The 19,220-nt window shown below is 39.9% G+C and overlaps 1 protein-coding gene across 1 annotated transcript; it reads left to right on the plus strand.

The window, feature by feature from the left end:
* The first annotated feature begins 1,721 nt into the window (after positions 1-1,721).
* Positions 1,722-15,619, plus strand: il16 (interleukin 16). Its single transcript, XM_026186446.2, has 9 exons — positions 1,722-1,802; positions 2,603-2,699; positions 6,917-8,017; positions 9,331-9,476; positions 9,711-9,876; positions 12,006-12,107; positions 13,571-13,802; positions 14,124-14,252; positions 14,409-15,619. The coding sequence occupies exons 3-9, from the start codon at positions 7,115-7,117 to the stop codon at positions 14,573-14,575; spliced, it is 1,845 nt and encodes a 614-aa protein (XP_026042231.1). The 5' UTR covers positions 1,722-1,802; positions 2,603-2,699; positions 6,917-7,114; the 3' UTR covers positions 14,576-15,619.
* Positions 15,620-19,220: the final 3,601 nt, after the last annotated feature.

Consider the following 19,220-nt stretch of genomic DNA (forward strand, 5'->3'; position numbering starts at 1 on the left):
GGTTCCTCACTGTCTGAGGGTCCTTACTGCGAATAGGTCCCAGAGCCTGTGGGTCATAGTCCAGCTGAACCTGAGCCAGAGGGGTCCCTGTGTCACTGACCTCCAGTGGTTCTCCAGTGCCATCCCTGTCAGCATTAGTAGGTCCCTGCTGACACCGAGTGCCTGCTCAGCCACAGGAGGATCAACAACATTCAGTAAAGCGATGGGAGCTTGTTTTCTCTGCCTCTGGCCTCCCGGGTCAGCACCCAGAGTTGCTCTGTCTCCACCGCTGGCCTCTCAGCTGGACTTGTGCTAAATTTGCTGTTAGTCTAAAAGCTAGCCCCCACAAGGCCCCAAATCTCCCAAATCCATTCTGGGTGCTAGTTCCACCAAAGAGGGGCCTTAAAGCTGAAGCCTCTGCCTCCCATTCTACTTTTAAATATCATAGAAACCACAAGTAAAGTTTAAGTCTGAGAGCAAAGTGCTCTTTTGGGGTGATATTGTACTATGAGGTTAAGATAAGATTAGCCCTGATCATGAAACACCTTGTATGGGAGGAGAAGGGTTTTAAATCGGATTCTGGATTAAACAGGGAGCCAATGAAGAGAAGCCAGAAGAGAAATATGCTCTTTATTTCTAGTCCCTGTCAGGACTCTTTCTGCAGCATCTTGTATCAGCTGAAGGCTTTTAGGACATCCTGAAAATAATGAATTACAGCAGTTCAGCCTGAAAGTAATAAATGCATGAACTAGTTTTTCAACATCATTTTAAGACAGGATATTTCTAATTTTAGAGATGTTGTATAAATGGAAATAAGAACTCCTACATATTTGTTTAATATGCATATTGAAGGACATGTCCTGGTCAAAAACAAAACCAAGGTTCCTCACAGCGTTGCTGGAGGCTGAGGTAATTCCATCCATTGTAAGCATCTGGTTAGACACCATGTTTCTAAACATTTTAGGGCTGAGCACAATAACCTCAGTTTGATCCAGATTTAGAAGCAGGACATTAGAGGTCATCCAGGTCTTTATGCCTTTGAGGTTCCCTCAGAGGCATAAACTAAATGGTGTGATTTCTGGCTTCATGGACAGATAAAGCTCGGCATCATCTGCATAACAGTGAAAATACATGCTGTGCCTTCTAATAATACTGCCTGAGGGAAACATTTATAATGCAAACAGAATTGGTCTTAGCGTGAAACTGTGTGGTTTCTAAAATTAAATTTAGTATGTAAAGTGCGCTCTGCATGTAAAAACATTTATGTGAACAAATTGGAGACTATTAGAAAGATATGATTTAATCTACTGCTGATCAATACCTTTAATACCTACAGCATGATCTAATCTCTGTAATAAAATATTATTGATCAATATCAAATGCACACTGAGGTCTAGCAGGACAAGCACAGAGATGAGTCCACTGTCAGAGGCCATAAGAAGATCATTTATAAGCTTCACTAAAGCTGTTTCTGTGCTGTGATGAGCTCTGAAACCTTCAAGCTTAAATTGGGTGCTCTCTGTGTTTAAGAAGCAATTTGAATGATGAAAGCTGAGAGGGACACACTCAGGCAAAGCGTTGTTGTTTTCTGGTTTTGCTGTATTGGCCTTCTGCTTTGAGACATCTGTGTCTCATCGTTCATGTTTGTTTAGCAAACAGTGTCTAAGCTTAGTGCCCATATAAGGAAGTTGAAAACATGCATGCGAGATGAAACTGACAGATCACAATCGTTTCACTTCCACTCTAAGTTCCTACCCTGAAATGTATCAGCAGAAACGGCTGCCATCGTACTGTGCTGCCTTTTCTTAGCACGCTAAACCTGTGTAAGTAATCATGTTTCTCTCAGTGCACTAATGATCCTACAGATGCAACGAGTGACCTACCATGTGACTCACTGCACTCCTCACGCCTCCTGTAGCTCTTTATCAGTATATAAAAACCCTGCAAAAGATTCTGGGATTACTCTTAAGAATTGTATGTGAAGAAGTGTGTGGTTCGCTGTGTGGTTCGGCTTTTAGAAATGTGAGGAAACCTAACCCTGTCATTTAACTTAATTACTGTATTAATATCATTTGGCAGTAAAGTGCTTAATATCTACACTTTTACATCTGCCTTCTAATAAAGCAGCCTTTATTTGGTTTGTTAGTTGGAACTCATTGGATTATTAAGCGAGTGGGCTGACTCTCATGTAGAAGCTAGAGAAGGTCATCCACTAATGGTGGTCTGAGCCGTGGCTGCTGCAGTCTGTATGCCAAAGTATCCCTGGGCAAGATATCAAACCCTCAGTTCAGTTTATTGCCCACTCTGACAAACCTAGTGTGCTGCTCAAGAGTGTGAAAGGTAAATATGATGGTTGTTGCTTTTCTACTCGAGTGCTGTGCATAACAACTACAGCACAGTTATAGTTAAACAGCATTGTGATTTCCTTTTATTAATTCATTTAGTTTTTGTATCGATATCGCCATGTCTGTGCATACATATGTGTGTGAAGGTATTGATTCGAAAAGTCAAGTAACAGTTGCTCAGCTGAATGTCTGAACGGAAGTATGGTACGTTGTTGCACCTCTCTGTGGTTGCTGCTAGAGAAGTTCTTGTGATACAATGCTTCCTGTTTGTGAAGCAGGAAGAAGAACGTGAACACTCGAAGACGAGCAAGGCTTTCGCTCAGGCAGACATTGTGCTGTGCAGCGACAACAGTCGAGATACAGGACGGAGGCAAGGTACTGTTACCTATTATTTATCCACATAAATGCAACTATAGAACAAGCTGACAATGCAATTGTTCCAAAAATGTTACAGCAAACTCAGCCTGGTACTGCGGCGATTAGCATTTAATCAGAAAGTAAAAGACTGTTCATTTCCTTTTCAATACAGGATTTGTCTTTCTCTGTATAGTTTGCCATACAGGATAAATACATCACAAAACACACACAACATCCACACACCCATAAGCACCAAACAAAAAGAAAAGGTGTGACTTTATCCAGGGCAGCAGCAGTGCTCCTAATAACAGGTTGGAGCTGTACTAAAATTGTCAGTGTTTGTCAGCTCCTTTCATTCTTCAAGAAAGAATATCAAATGAAAGGAAAAAGATGAATCCTTGGACCCTGGTGTCCTTTTCTGTTCACTGCTTAGCTGTCAAAAAGTGTAATAATAACAAAGCAAAAGAGGAATGATGATACGTGGGTATACAGCTTGGAAAAAATTAGTCTTAACAGCATCATACATACTTTCCTGATGACATCACACAATGTCAAAGATGTCAAGTAAGGTTGGTTGTAAACACTTATGTACTCTATCAGTTCTGCTTGACACAAATCATGAGAATTAGTGAGAATCATTAGAATCACCTAATAATCACACAGCGATCATCATATTAGACAAAGCATTTCAGTAGAGCTGGACAATATGGACAAAATATTACCACAACATTGTTTTTCTGCATTGCATAAATTCATATTAGTATTCTAAGCTAGCATCTCTCTGGTTTGATACAAACTGAAAGAACATGTTACGTTAACATTTTTAATAACTAATAAGATTTATTTTCAACAACTGACACAAACCAAATACACAATTCTCTTAAGTATTGTTATTTGTATACATGTTTTAAAAATACACTCAAATTAACTGGCAATCAAACAATGTGCAGCATTGTTAATCAGTGCTGCACTGTACTGAGTACTGATCTGCATTGTTTTATCAAGTCAAGTCAGACCAAGTGGCTTTACTGTCATTTCAACCATGTGCAGTGGTACAATACAGAGTGAATCGAGACAACGTTCCCCCACAACCATGGTGATAAAATGTGTAGGACCAGCATTGTTTTGTGTTTGTGCAAGAATAAAACAACGCAAATCCAGGAATGGCTGATTACTAGATGCAATTTCTTTTCTATCTCGTATATTTCTTCAAATAAAAATATGAGGTAGGCAGTAATTCAGTCTAACAAATACATTTTCTCAAAATGTAGATGTGTTTTGAAAAAAACTACAGTTTAACAGTGAAAATATGTCATAATATTAACAAAAATGTGTAATGATGTGTGCTTATTTTATCCCTGAGATAATGAAGAGAGAGATTCCTGGTCAGTCTGAGATGCCATATTTGTTTTCATTTACATGCTGAAATACAGAACAGAACTCTGCTGTCTTGGCTTATATAGTCTGTGTGTACCGTGTGTGTGTGGGTGAGGTGTGTGTTTCTGTGTGTGACTATATTTCACTGTGTGTGTGGATAGGTGGGTAAGAAAACCGCCTTGGTATTTTTGAAGGTGGTGAAAGTGGTTTGTCATGTTAGCGGACTTTATAAGGACCTGTCAGTGTAGATTTCCCTGCAAACTGGTTTTATCTGGTGGCTCTAGCTCAGTAGGTCGCTGGTTTGATCCCGGCTGCATGCCAAAGAACCTTGGCCAAGATACTAACCCCTGTTGCTCTCTGATACGTCTTCTGGAGTATGAGTGTAAATGTTACATAGAAAAAAGACTTTGTGAGAATGAGGTGAATAAAGTGGGATTTGTGATCCTACAAATGTGTCTGTCTGTATATGCTTTTTGATTGGGGGAGAGAGGTTTTCACCCACGTGAGACACATGGTGGGACTAAGGACAGAGTCTGTCTGATAGGGGCCACTGTATGGGGCCAGTTTTTTGGAAAAAAGACTATCTAAAGTATCTTTAAAGTGCCTTTAACAGATAACCACACTCTCTAACTTTGAGTATAATGTGAAATTAGGGAGCTTTTGTAATGTCTGTGAACGTTCTCAGAGCAATTGGTGGACAGTCCCAGATTTTAAGACCTATTGGGAGTGTCCAAGCCATGCTCTAAATAGTGTCCTTAAGAGGGATGGGTCCAGGACTATCTTAGGGACACTCTCAATAGGGCTGAAAATCTGGGACTGTCCACTAATTGCTTGGAACTGAAGAAGCTTCCGAGATGAGAGGTGAAATGTTTTTAGATGCTTCCAAAACATTTGACAGAGTTAATCAACTGAAGATGTTCGTTAAATTGCAAAGCAGAGGGGTCCCTGCATATCAAATGGATAAAGGATTTTACACTTTTGGTATTTACATCAAACTATGCAAGTTAATTTGGGTACAGAGGTATCTGAACCTTTTTCTGTATCTACAGAAGTCAGACAAGATGGATTATTGTATTTGTATGTTGGTGATCTTGATGATCTTTCTGTCAAGTTAAATGATTGTACGACTGATTGTATGGTGGGCAACCTTATTAATCATTTAATGTACGTTGATGATGTGGTCATTTTGTCCCACCACAGTGCTGATTACTTAAGAGTTTGTGCTAGTTATGGTGCCCAGTATGATATTGTGCTTAACCCTAAAAAAAAAAAAAAAAAAAAAAAGAGTGTTATTGTGATTGCTACAACTAAGAAGCATAAGACCAACTCCCTAAGGCTTCCCTGTACCAGTGTGAGGCTGTTGCCTTGAAACTGTGTAAAACATCCTGCAAAAATGGTCCCAACAAGGGCCCAACAGACTTAATAAGGAAGTCTGTTAGGAAGCACTTTTGTGTCCTTCCCTCCTTATTATTTTACACAGGTGTACCAAATTTCATTCTTGTAGCTCATGCTGTGTTTCCTTAGGACTTTCTAAATGCATAAGGTGCCATTTTGAAACTCTTATGTATGAAACCAATAAAATATGTCATATATGGCATATCAATCCGGATTCTCATCATGTCTGTCAAGTCTGCTGGAGTTTGCAGAATCTGTCACTGAGTTACAGCAGACTCGTTTTAAGTGATCGTAATTTGGTGTGCTGCCATGACAATGTCCTTTCACAAAAACCTCAAAAGCTTTGCATTCCAGCCATTCCGTTCACTGAAGATCACGCTGATCTGATGAAATCCCTACAAGGAGTTTGTTAAAGTACGAGGTCCAGAAATGGCGAGATATGTAGCCAAAATTAGTCAGCAGACTCAACATGGCTGACTTCCTGTTGGGTTCTAAGAGATTCTATGAGATGGCTCTAAGAGACTGTTTTTTATATGAGGCTGTCAAATTTCAGATTTATAGATTAAACATAGTGCAGGGGCTGCTTTTTTGTTTTGTTTTTTAAATGTTGTAAATGTTTGTAATTTTGCAGTTTTGTCACTTTCCAACCAAAATTCACTGAACCAGCAGCAAAAGAAGACCAAGACTGCACTTCATGTTACTTTGCAGTTTTGCTTCCACCAGAATAAAATCCCATTTCCTGCACAGCTCTATCTCTCGGTGTACGTTGAGGCCAGTTTCCCATGCTTATTATGCACTGGTCTGCTGTTGTGTACAGTGTTGTCGGCTGCTGTTTTTGTTTTGTTTGTTTGTTTGTTTTTTCCCTAAAAACCACCTCTGACAAGAAAACCTAATTCCTGCTGTTCAATATGGGAAAAATATCTACTTTCACAAATTATAGCAAATTGCAAATCCTAAGCTATGTCTCCAATAAAACCTCTGTAACTTTCTGTTTTCACTTTCTACTATAGAAATTTCATGTTTCTTACAACAGTTAAAAAACAGAAAAAGAAGAAGTTCAAAGATTCGTGCTGACAGATTTCTTTATTTACCACAGCAGCTTTTTCTTTATTATGTAGAAAAGCAGTTAAATATGTAACTTCTTTAGATTGGTCAGGCCCACTTGAGAGCAAAGTGTGGTGTATGTAGCCCATAATGTAAAATTAGTTTGACACCCCTGAACTAGATATAACAATTCAAATGAAGTCTTATACAATTTGACATTACAGTGTCTACAGAAAAATGCCTTACAAAGAAGTTGACATACCCTAACTCTGATTCCAACCCAAGAGGTCTTTCTTAAGCTGGTGGATTTTAAGATGCATCCACCTTTAAGTTAAAACTATTCAGATTTTGAGTTTGTGACATGAAATGTTTCAAATGCACAATAAATTCTTTTGTTTTTGTCTGTGTCTTGTGTACAGGTAGTTCATCAGCTGTTCACTGCTCACAGCCAAAGAGAAAAACTCTAAAGAGACAGGCCTGTGTTGGTCACCCTATCCAAGAACAGCTTTGGGATCCCTGGGTTCACGAGAACACCTCCTCTGAAAAGCTGCGAGAATCACTACCCACACCTTACAGACAGTAGAGTTACTGTTAATGTACACGGCCTTTCTGCTACAATGAATGACGAAGAGAATGTCCTTGAGGTCGATGACACAGTCGCAATGACTCCTGAAAATAAATCTGAAACTCCTTCAGAACTTAAAAAGGCGCCTCCAGTGGCACCCAAACCTGCCTGGTTTCGCCAGAGTCTGAGGAAAATTAAGGATGAGCAGGACCAGAAGACGCAAGCAAAACCATCAGAGCAAACATCTGCTGCAAGCTTCAGCAGAAACTTTGCCATCAGATCTGCATCATCTGCAACCAACCAATCAATCAAGCAAAGGATTCACTCTTTTGAGACTTTTTCCAGTCCAGAAGCTCCAGAAAAGGGGAGCAACAGAAGACCATTGGCTCCTTCAACAACCCTCTCTCCAGTGGAGAAGGGATCCCGAGCCCCTTGCTCTTCCTATTCTGCCTCAAATGGAGATAATGTGAAGAACAAAACTGAATTTTCCAGAGAGATCCAGTCCAGGGATCCAGCACCTAGTAAGGAGGAAGACAACATACCTGCCTCTGTTGCGCCCTGTGCCATTGCCTCAGCCAGCAATGAAGCTTGTCAACAAACAACAGAAAAGTCCTCTGAAGATGAAACTCATTTTAATCAGTCTACCACTGATTCCATGTATTCTCAGACTATCAACACTGATGTGGAGTCAGGGATAAATGATTATCAGTCTGCTCCAGTGCATGACAGCAGTGAAGCCTTACCCACCAACCTGGAGTCTGAGCTTGTGGATTCTGAGTGTTCTGAAACATCTATGAGATCCAATCAAACTGAAGGTCAAAATAGCTCTGACTGGACAGAGGAGGAAGGAAAGCTGTCAAGGACTGCTCGGAATGCTGCTCCGGCCACAGAGAGTAACACCGTGAGCAACCCAGAGAGTGAAAGCCTGGGGAAAATAATTACCTTCAGTAATCAGGTAATCTCACACATATATTGTGTTTATTTTATATAGTCAAGGCTGAATATTCCCACGTTTGGGAATATTCAGCCTTAACATTTATCAGTACAATATTATTTTGTTCCTCTACCAGCTTCGCTTACATGTGAAAATGGACACAAATCAACAATCTTTTTGTGGTGTTTGTGAGTAGGAGTGAGTCTCTTTGTATTTTTGTTTGTTACGAAGTGTACTTGATAATGAGGGGTGGGAAGTTATTATAGCGCCCCCCAGGAGCCAGAGGCAGACAGAGAAAGATCCGGGCCATCCATAGCCCCAGGAGTACAGAAGACATAAGACCACACATACTGGCTGTGTGTCCATCCCAGCAGGAAAAGAAGGGAGGCCCCAGATGGGTTACCCACGGCCTAAGAGTGAGAGTCTCAACGAACCACAGGCGACAGGCAGCTGAACCCATCCGAGGCCCAACACCCTGGCACGAACCACCTGGCACTTTCTACAGGACTGGATATAAAACCATTCTGTAAAAGTCCAGAGCCTCTGCGCTTTATCTGAGGATGATGGGAAGTGACTCTACCATCACACAAAGCAAACATCAGTATAAGAGTGCTCCTAAAGTGCTGGGTTTGTTCATCTACAGTAGAGAAGGAGATTTCTCTCTGAGGGAGCCCCTGGTGAAGATTATGATCCTAGTTGATCCCTGGGATGAGCTCGTTTTCCTGATGTTTCTGAAGTGATTCCTCTCAGTGGGTCAATGGAACATCTGACACAGGGCAGGTGTGATTAAAGAAAGGGAGGAAGTTTCTTCAACCTCTGCACCCAACAAACCCAGCTTGGTTGTAATGGTCTCCTTCACTCGTTTTCCTGCAGGGTGAATGTATGTTGTGTATCTGTTGTGTGTGCTGCTACACCCCAGCCTAGAGAAAGCCAGAGAGCAACACAAGAAGACATTGCACCTGCTTCCTGGTCCCAGGGGAGGACCAAGGCTGCCACAGAGTTTCCAGTTTTACAACAACCAAATATTTTATTAGTCTGGTGGGCATCACCAAAACAACAAAGAAAAAGCTCTAGAAATAAAACAAAACTAACTTACCCATCACGAGGAATCCAAAAGAAAATCCAGGCCTCTTACCTGTCTCCCTAACCTAAACAGAAGAAGGGGTTTTGAAAGAAAAAGGCTTCCACATAAATCAGCAAAGGTCGATTTACAATCTACAGATTCAAAATATTTGTTGGACTTTCCGATGTAATTCTCTTTGTATGTTTACAGTTTCCCCACAAAAATAACATGATTTTAAATTTGTGTCTGATTTAGTGTGTTTTTGTTACAGGTGTCACAAGCATTGATGTGCTCTTTGACCGTCTGTGGAGGTAATCCTTCCTCCACAAACCTGCAGGACACCTCTTCACTGGACTCCATTAACCAGCAGGAGTCTGATCTAGCCTTGGACACGTCAGGCAGAGGATTCTCTTTCAGGTATCACTTCAGTTGAGACATGTGGACATGCAAAATGCACTGCTTTGTTGTTTAACTTTTGTTCTCAGGGAATTTGGCTTAAGTTAACAAATACTCCCAGTTTAATCAAAGAAGGAGTAGTTAATTTTTAAAAACATGTTAAATAGAGCACAGTTCTATACTTGTACCTATGCTTGCGCTCATGGGTACCTGACACTCGTCAGATCTAATGCCTTTCTGTCTCCATAAATACAGCCTGTTCACTTTGAAGGAGTGCATCACTGATCGAGGGGAGGGTGGAGTTCACAACGAGACTGCTTCTGTTTCTGCTTCTGCGCACTCTGTCATCACAGCTATCAATTCACAGGAAATACAGAAGATGATTCAGGAAGTTGAGGCTTTAGATGAAGAAACACTGAAGGTAAAAAAACAAACATGTCGTATATCACAGTTCCATTAATTCACAACATCTTTAGAGACAAGTTGTAAAAACTGTAAGAGATTAACATTTTCAGTTATACATCATGAAGTAACAAAATGAAACTTTAGTAATGGACACAAAAAAAGACTGAAATGAAGTATCTTCCTCCCAATTTTCTGTAATTAAATCCAACCCACCACGGCTTCCTGCTAAACAACAACCGAAAGGAGCAAAATCCTGTGGAGACCGGGGACATCTCCTGCACTGCAAACAACAGAGGGTCTAACCAGTGATCCCATTTGCATACATCCTCGTCAATGAACTTAGGAAAAATTAACTTTAAAGTTTTACTCAGAAATGGTGCGCTCGAGTGCTTGCTCCAAGGGGGTCATTTGATTGATGTTGGGGTTTTCTCTGTATTGGGTCTTTATCTTACAATATAAAGCATCTTGAGGCAACTGCTGTTGTGATTTGGCAGAATATAAATGAAATAGATATATAAGTGAATGCCTGCAAAATAAATTTCATGGCAAATGGTAGAAATCTGCCATGATGCCACAGATATGCCTTTCAACAAAAGCTCAAAAGCATCATAATTTAACATCACCCAAGTATTGGGCCAAATATTAGGCTGGTCTGATATGTGAAAATGTGTGACTGGGTGGCTGGTCTCAGACGATCTTGGAGGTGAACCTGCTGGATGTGGAGGTCCTGGGCTGGTGTGGTTACACGAGGTCTGCGGTTGTGAGGCCGGTTGGATGTGCTGCCATATTCTCTGAAACGCCTGTGGAGACGGCTTATGGTTGAGAAATGAACATTCAATGCACGGGCGACAGATCTGGTTGACATTCCTGCTGTCAGCATGCCAATTGCACGCTCCCTCATTGCTTGTGGCATCTGTGGCATTTTGCTGTGAGACAAAACTGCACATTCCAGGGTGGCCTTTTGTTGTGGGCAGTCTGAGGTACACCTGTGCACTACTCATGATGTCAGATCAGCATCCTGATGTGGCACACCTGTGAGGTGGGATGGATTATCTCAATATAGCAGATGTGCCCACTACCACACATTTGGACTGATTTGTGACCACTGTTTGGGAGGGATGGTTATATTGTGTATCTGGAATGAATTTTAGGTCTCTACGTCCATCCCATGGGGAATGGGAGCAGTAACAAAGGTGTTGCGTTTATATTTTTGTTGAGTGTATTTAAGACAGACCCCACAATAACACATGCAGAGAAAAACCCACCAATCATATGAGCCCCTATGATCAAGCACTGTGGAGACAGTGGGAAGGAAAAACTCCCTTTTAACAGGAAGAAACCTCCGGCAGAATCAGGCTCAGGGAGGGGCGGGGCCATCTGCTGTGATTGGTTGGGGTGAGAGAAGGAAGACAGGATAAAGACATGCTGTGGAAGAGAGACAGAGGTTAATAATAATTATGATTAAATGCAGAGTGGTGTGGGATGAGGGATACTGAAAAATGTTAACACATTATTCATGATTGATTTTGTTACGCTGTGCAGTTTGTCTTCTGGAGATTTTCTTTACCACACAGTATCATACATGCTCTAAATATTTTTGCAGTGTCGTAGTTTACTGGATTCTGCTATATTGTGTAGGATATTGTAGTTGGTGTTTGGAACAAAATGACAAGGATGGTTGTATTTCAAACCTGTTTTGAACCTTTTAAATTGGCCTCTGACAATGTATTATATTATACATATTTTAATATTAAATTATACCCTACAGTGAATCTTAACAACTTTCCTGAAACTAAATATTAAAAAAAAACCCCTCAAAATTCAAATAAGCAAGTGCAACATTTCATATGCATAAATATTACATAAATATTTATGTAATAAATATTACATATACACGTCCCTACACACTGCTCCCCGGGCGCCCAATGGCTGCCCACCGCTTCACTGAGTGAATGGGTTAAATGCAGAGAGGAATTTCCCCACGGGGATCAATAAAGTATACATTATTATTATTATTATTATTATTATTACATGTAAAAATATTACATTTGAAAAACATGATCCAGAAAATAGAAAAATGTGTGGATTACTGTTGAAAAAATGCCTTAAAAATGGCCGCTCAAGTAAACCTACATCTTTCCACAGCAACTAGTGGACATCCATGTTGTGATTCTTCATAAAGACGAGGGAGCTGGGCTTGGCTTTACCATTGCTGGAGGGTCTGACCTGGAGAACAAAGCTGTTACTGTAAGATACACACTACACATTTATATTACTGAATTCTAATCTATTTTTTCCAAAATGTTATTCTGTCTAATGTGAAATAAAAAGCATTGCAACTGTATTCACTGAAAAGTTGGCATTAGTTTAAAATGCAGTATAAAAATGTGCAATTGAACCCTGTGAATATCCACTGAAAATAATGTTTAAAAGAAAACATGAAACAGTGATTGACAGCAATCACAGCAAATCAGGTCATCGAATTGCAAGCCCACATCAACTGATTGCTCAGCTGATATTCTGCGACATATTCAGTTGGCTTCACCAACAGATATATCCGTCACATCTGTTGGTGATAATGAGCCATACCATCCATCCATTTTCCTCCGTTTATCTGGGCCTGGATCACGTGGGCAGCAGCCTAAGCAGAGAAGTCCAGACCTCCCTCTCCCCAGCCACCTCCTCTAGCTTGTCCAGGGGAACACCAAGGCATTCCCAGGCCAGCAAAAACATGTACTCTCTCCAGTGTCCTGGGTCTGTCCCTGGGCCTCCTCCCGGTGGGACATGCCGAACCACTGTACCCAGGAGGCGCCCAGCAGGTATCCTTGCCAGAAGACTGAACCACCTCCACTGCCTCCTTTCAGTGTGGAAAAGTAGCAGCTCTACTCCCATAGATGCCCCCCTGCCAATCTCCTGCTCCCCTCACCCCTCACTCGTGAACAAGACCCTCCTTCACTTGGGCAGCAACTCGTCACTGACCCAAAGTGGGCACTCCACTCTTATCCAATCCAAGGCCTCAGACTTGGAGGTGGTGACACTCTGCTCCGAGCCACTCCAGTGTAAACTGGAGGGAAGCACCTGATGAAGCCAACAGAACCACACCATCTGCAAAAAGCAGAGACGAGACTCTGAGGCCACCCAAGTGGAAGCCTTCCATCACGTGGCTATGCCTAGAAATTCTGCCTGTAAAAATTATAAACAGAATTGGCGACAAAGTGCAACCCTGGCAGAGTCCAACACCCACTAGGAACAAGTTTGAGTTATTACCAGCAGCTGCACAAGAACTGAAAATGCTCATTTAAATTTTGAGTCTAATAAAAAATGTAATGAGGTAGTGAAGCTGTCATTTCAGGCTCTACTTTCTCTGATCCTTAGTGAAGGTAATAAGTGGTGTTGGGACTTCTCCTTATCTTGTAATTCAGCATTAGAAGTTCTTTACTAATAGATTCATGTATTCATATTCAAGTAATCGAGTAAACAAAATCTGTTCATCTGTTTACCAGTACTCCGATACTTACTCCAATCTAGTCAGGATTTGTGTGGGTCAAATCTGGCTTTATTCATTTTTATACCAATCTAACAAAACAACAATAAAACAAATATGAAATCAACTTCTCCCAAACTGTGTTAAGGCTAGTTCTACCTGATCTCTGAATTTGCCGCTGTTTCCTACTTGTGTCTATGTGTCTCACTGATTATCTTGTGTTTAGGTCCACAAAGTGTTTCTCAGTGGCCTGGCAGCTCAAGAGGGCACAATTCAGAAAGGCGATGAGATATTGTCTATAAATGGACAAACACTGTGGGGTGTCACGCACACTGATGCCACCACTGCTCTGCGTCAGGCCCGGAATCTGAAGCTGGCTGTCGTTGTCATCTGCAAGAGAGTCGTGGAGGAGGGAAGAGAGGAAGGAAGCTGTAGGAGCGAAGAGCCAAATCCTGCTGGTCAGTCAGACAACTGGGAATACATTTATTATCCCCAATTTATTTTAGCAGAAATCACACAACCATCAAGCAAAATGCAATACTTCCAAAGAATTGGGGGTCTGTGCAAAATAAATAAAAACAGAATGCAAAGACTGCAAATATCATACACATATGTTTTATTCAAATATTCACAACAGAACACAGAAAACATCAAATGTTTAAACTGAGAAACATTGACAAAATGCAGACATAGCTCTGTAGGTTTGTCCAGGTCAGAATAGACATTTTTATTATAAATACTATGCAGGCTACATATACTCTGTGTCTTTGCTGTCGCAGTGGAGGAATGGGGCGCTCCAATGAGTGTGGAGCTGGAGAAATGTGCTGGTGGTGTTGGCTTTACTCTGGAGGGAGGAAAAGGCTCAATCCATGGAGACAGACCTTTAGTCATCAACAGGATCTTTACAGGTGCGCTCACGAAGCTGGCAGTATTCACAAAAACGTAATCACAAGTGTTTCTTTCGTAGTTTATTTTGGGGAAAAAACGAATTTGATTCCAAAAAAAAGAGCAGTAATCGTAATATTTGGACAGTTATTAAAAAAAATGTCTTTTGGATATTTCAGGGGGAGCGGCAGAGCAGAGTGGTCTGCAGAGTGGAGATGAAGTGTTGCAGGTCCAGGGAATAAGTCTGCAAGACATGACTCGATTTGAGGCATGGAACATGATCAAGGCTTTGCCTGAAGGACCCATCACAGTGGTCCTCAAGAGGAGGCTGGGGGGTGCAGAATGACCGGCACAGCTTATGGGCACTGATTGAAGTAAAAAACAAAAAAACAAAAACAAATACCCCAGGACAAACAAACAAAAACAACAAACAAAAAAACAGCAGCATACAGCAGCCTCAGCAGCAAACAAGGACACAGATGTTGGACTTTTTCTCTTTTTTGTTTTTTAAAAAATCTCATCAGGTTAATAATTCTTTTAGTTTTATACCAAAGACATTGCAATTTTTTTCATTTTTATGCAGTAATTTTGCATCTACTTACTTTGAATTTCAGAAGAAAAGAGTGAAATTTCACAAGCTGTTGCTTTTCAATCTTGTGGCGAGAAAAAGGAAACATCCCACATATGCAAACAAGACTCTAAAACTGTCAAATTGGTTAAAGAAACACACAAAACAATATTTCTCAGAATTAAAGGACAACTGCACATCTCGAGAAATAATACAAAACCCAGTTAATTGGCAAGGGTTTGAACACTGCAAGGTTCGTTTTGCTTTAACTTGCTTGCTTAATGATATTTGTACAGTAAAAGCTTGTAATGTGGCGACAAACAAAACCAATTTGGAATCTGGAGGCAGCTCAACAGCTGCAGGTACCTGTGCCTGCCTACTGCTGCAGTAGCTTGACACTGAATCTTATTAAGAGATTCAATTAATTACAGAAATTGATATACTAGATTGAATTTTATTTTTAAATTAATATTATTAAAAAGAGTTTCTGTGCTCACAGTCTAAGTCATGTGCCTGAAATAACAATATTAATGGTAATTAATGGTCATAGAGATGATTAAGATGATCACTAGTGTCTTTGCAAATTTGTGAAGACATTTTTTTGCTCCATGACACCTACAAAGTTATGTAGCCTGTGTTTGTTACATCTAGAATGACAAGTGTCACCATTGTCCAAGCATATATGCAGTACATGAAAACCTGAAATTAGACACTGGACTACATTTGAAGTATGTGATAACAAGCAGTTTTACTCCCTCTGCCACCAATCAGGTCATATGAACAACTTCCTGTATCTTCAATAAATGGCTTTAGTCACTGGGATTCAGGTGATGTCTGATTGTTTTCACTCCTACTTGCTACCACAGCTGCCTTTGAAATTGACAATCATTTGAGATTTTTGATGAAAGAGATTGAAAAAACTACAGAAAACCGCCACAAAAAAAGAAACACCGTTAACGATGCAACTGACCACAGCAGTCCTGTGCTGGGCTGTTATAGTGAAATTTGTCATGTTTTAGGTAAAGGTGTTTTTAATGTCTGAAAAACAATTATGCAGTCATAAGTAACAAATGAAAGGAACACCTTTTTAATGAAAGTATAGCACGAAGTCACTTAAGCTTCTTGGATTTTGATCTTGTCAGGGGGTTTCAGCTGTTTGGGGTTGATGAAATTAACATCAGGTGCACTGGAGGGGCAACAATTAGACGACCCCCAAAATAGGAACGGTTTTACAGGCGGAGGCCACTGACATTTTGTCTTCTCATAGTTTCTGTTTTGTTTTTTTACCAGTTTTGCATTTTGCTAGGGTCAGTGAAACTATAGTAAGTGTGAAGTGAAACTTGGACCCTTGCACAGCTAGTCCAAATCCTCCAAGCACATCAATACGTGCCATAGCCAGAAGGTTTGTTCAAGATTATGAAGGAAATTCCAGGAGACAGCCAGAGAACTGGACAGGTCCTAACGCATCAACGGGACCATCATCTGCTTCTATATTCAAGGAGAAGCAGGATGAGCACTGGAAGAGCCCTACACAAAAATGTCTTGGATACTGACATTCACACCAGCAGGCCAATGGTGTGAATGTCTTTGACAAAACAATCAATAGCAGATTTAACGAGGGTGGCCTCGAGGCACCACAGAGCCTGAATGTGTTGGAAAACGTGAGAGCTTGAAGAATAAAAAGTGCAGAAAAAAATGTTCTTGTATTCTGACATTTTCACTTGAAAAATATTTTCATAACTTTTTATGATATACAGTTACAGAAAAAATATTCACAAATGTGTTGATTGACGTTTTCACAAATATACTGAGAGCTGCATTCAAAGTTTACTCATATTCATTTATTTTTACTGATTACAACCACAACTCTGTGATTACAACCTCTCAAATCAGTGAATACAGTGGGGACTATTATACACGTGTTGGTTTGAACTTGGTTCATTAAAGTGTTGATAATTGTAGGTAATTGATCATAATGGGATTTTATTTGTCTATGCTGTCAGTTATGGTTCTTCGAAAGGAAATCCAAATTGGCAAAAATTGTCATAATGCTGAAGAAATAAAAATTCCTAATCCATGTGTTCCATCAATAGAATTTGAAGAAACAAAACACTATAAATTAATGTGAAGCTCCAGTAGCACTTTATAGTGTCACACTATTAAGCATTACCTATTAGCAAGTACTTATTTTTTTATATGTAATTAATCCTCCCTAGTATGTGGTTTTGTATACGGACACCGTGTACAGCAATCACTGACACTACATCACTGCTAGCAATAATCATAGTCATGGTCATATTCATAATAATATAGCTATATTTATAAATGGCATAATACAGTGTAATGCAATGTAAAAGGTGAATTAAGCTCTTGCTAATACCTTGATAATGCTTAGTATGACACTATTATGCATTATTATTAAGTGCTAGCAAAGTCCCCCACTCTGTCTTGAAAATGAAATTAGATTAAATTAAGATTAAAATCAGTGCACTTCCATTCAGAAACGTACGTTTGTCTTTAGGATTTACAAACTGTAACCCCTCCCCATAAAAAACCCCAAAACACTGCAAATAGACTACTGTAGTTTCTACAGATTCAATTGAATGTTTGCTTACTTGTTAAAACAGAAAAAGATGAAATAAGCTCTTACCCATATTCAGCTATCCTCCATAATGGGTCAGCCAATCAGAACAAAACTTTGTCCAAATATCACGACGCGTACAGCGTTTATTAACATCTGTGATTTTTATCTCTTATAGTCATCTTATAAATACCACTTATTTTTATTTTCTGTCTCACTTTCATTTCATCATTATGTTTGTTTCACGTGTGACGTTTACCGTACCTTGCCGATACTTCACCGTCACCGAAAATTTCCTTTTTCTTTTGAATTGGGTTGTAACAGTTTGATATCTTAAGCCAGTTACACAGCAGTTATTCTTATCATTCTGTCTTACACATGCAGTTACCTCATGCCACTTAAAATAGTTATTTTTCAAAACTTTTTACATCAAATCTGTCAGTCGTAGTTTTATAAATTGGTATAAAATTGACAACAACAAAAAAGAAAAACCTTTTTAGGTTTTCCTAAATGAAATATAATTGATTTGGTCATTACTGAACCAGTCTACCAAAGTTCCACTGAATGGAAACTGTGCTTCAGAAAACACAGCCATGAAAGTCACAGGAAGACGCTTCTGCTCAGGTGAACAGCATTAAAAATATCCAATTTAAAGGCATTTTAGGTTTGCCAGAAGGAAAAAAAAAAGTTTTGCTTACAAGGGCTCCCCACGAATTCCAATGTATACTTCATCGTTTTAGTATAACTGATAAAAGAGGTAGATATTCATCGTTTGCAGGTGAACAAAACCACAGGAATTCAAGTACAACACGAACAAGCAGGTAAAATAAGTATAGAAAATGTCACTCATTTTTTAAGTAAATATTTGTAACAGTGCTACTGTCATGAAATTCTAACAGATGTCAGTAACAGCCCATCCAATCCACACATGCAAAGAAATCAAACAATAGATGTCAAAAAATGATGTGTAAGTATTGAACATGGTTACTGAAATTTATCCAGAAGCCTTTGTTGGTGATGGCAGCTTCAAGATGAAGAACTATGCATTGCTGGGAGTTGTGGCCCACTCTTCCCCATAAAGTCTTTAAGCAGCAGATTCTTATCAAGAATGTCTCCGTACATTCCCCACACATCCTTCATTTACTTATGTGAAGCATGCCAGCACCCTAAGCTGAAAACACAGCCCCACACCTTGATGTTCCTGTCACCAAACTTCACCGTTGGTATAGCGTTTCTTGGATAATATGATGATGATAATAATTTGATAATTTTCCATAATTTCCTTCGGGATTAATAAAGTATTCTGATTCTGATGATCTCTATTATGGCATCAAACAGTTCAGTTTTGGTCTCATCTGAACAGACTTTATTCTCCCAGCATTTGTTTAAAAGTTCAGCAAACTTTAAACGTATTTCAACATGCTTTTTATTCAGCAATGAAGTTACGCATGGTGAACATGGATACAGGCCATGGGGGTGGAGTGCATTCATTTTTTCTTTGAAATAACAGTACCTACTGATCCAGGTGTTTCTGTAGCTTTCTACAAGTGGTCCTTCACTGCTGGAAAACTCCTCTGATTATTCTTTTCACTCCTCTGTCTGAAATGTTGCAGGAATCACCTGGTTGTGGCTGGTTTTTGGTCAGATTATGGTCCCAACAGTGCTCACTGGAACCTTCAGTATTTTAAAACCTCCTCTGTAACCAGTGCCATCAGTATCGTTTGCAACAATAAAGTTGCTGCAGAGCATCATGAGATTCTTGTGTGACACCTTGGTAATGTTACTTTTTATAAGCCATCAGGTGGGACTGAACAAGCTCATATTAATTTGCACTAAGTGGCA

The sequence above is a fragment of the Astatotilapia calliptera genome, chromosome 1 (genome assembly GCF_964374335.1).
Source record: "Astatotilapia calliptera chromosome 1, fAstCal68.1, whole genome shotgun sequence".
NCBI classification, from domain to species: Eukaryota; Metazoa; Chordata; class Actinopteri; order Cichliformes; family Cichlidae; genus Astatotilapia; species Astatotilapia calliptera.

Coding starts and splice junctions, on each gene's coding strand:
- il16 (XM_026186446.2), top strand. CDS start 7,115: ATGAATGACGAAGAGAATGTCCTTGAGGTCGATGACACAGTCGCAATG. Junction 8,018..9,330: donor TAATTACCTTCAGTAATCAG/GTAATCTCACAC, acceptor TTTTTGTTACAG/GTGTCACAAGCATTGATGTG. Junction 9,877..12,005: donor TAGATGAAGAAACACTGAAG/GTAAAAAAACAA, acceptor ATCTTTCCACAG/CAACTAGTGGACATCCATGT.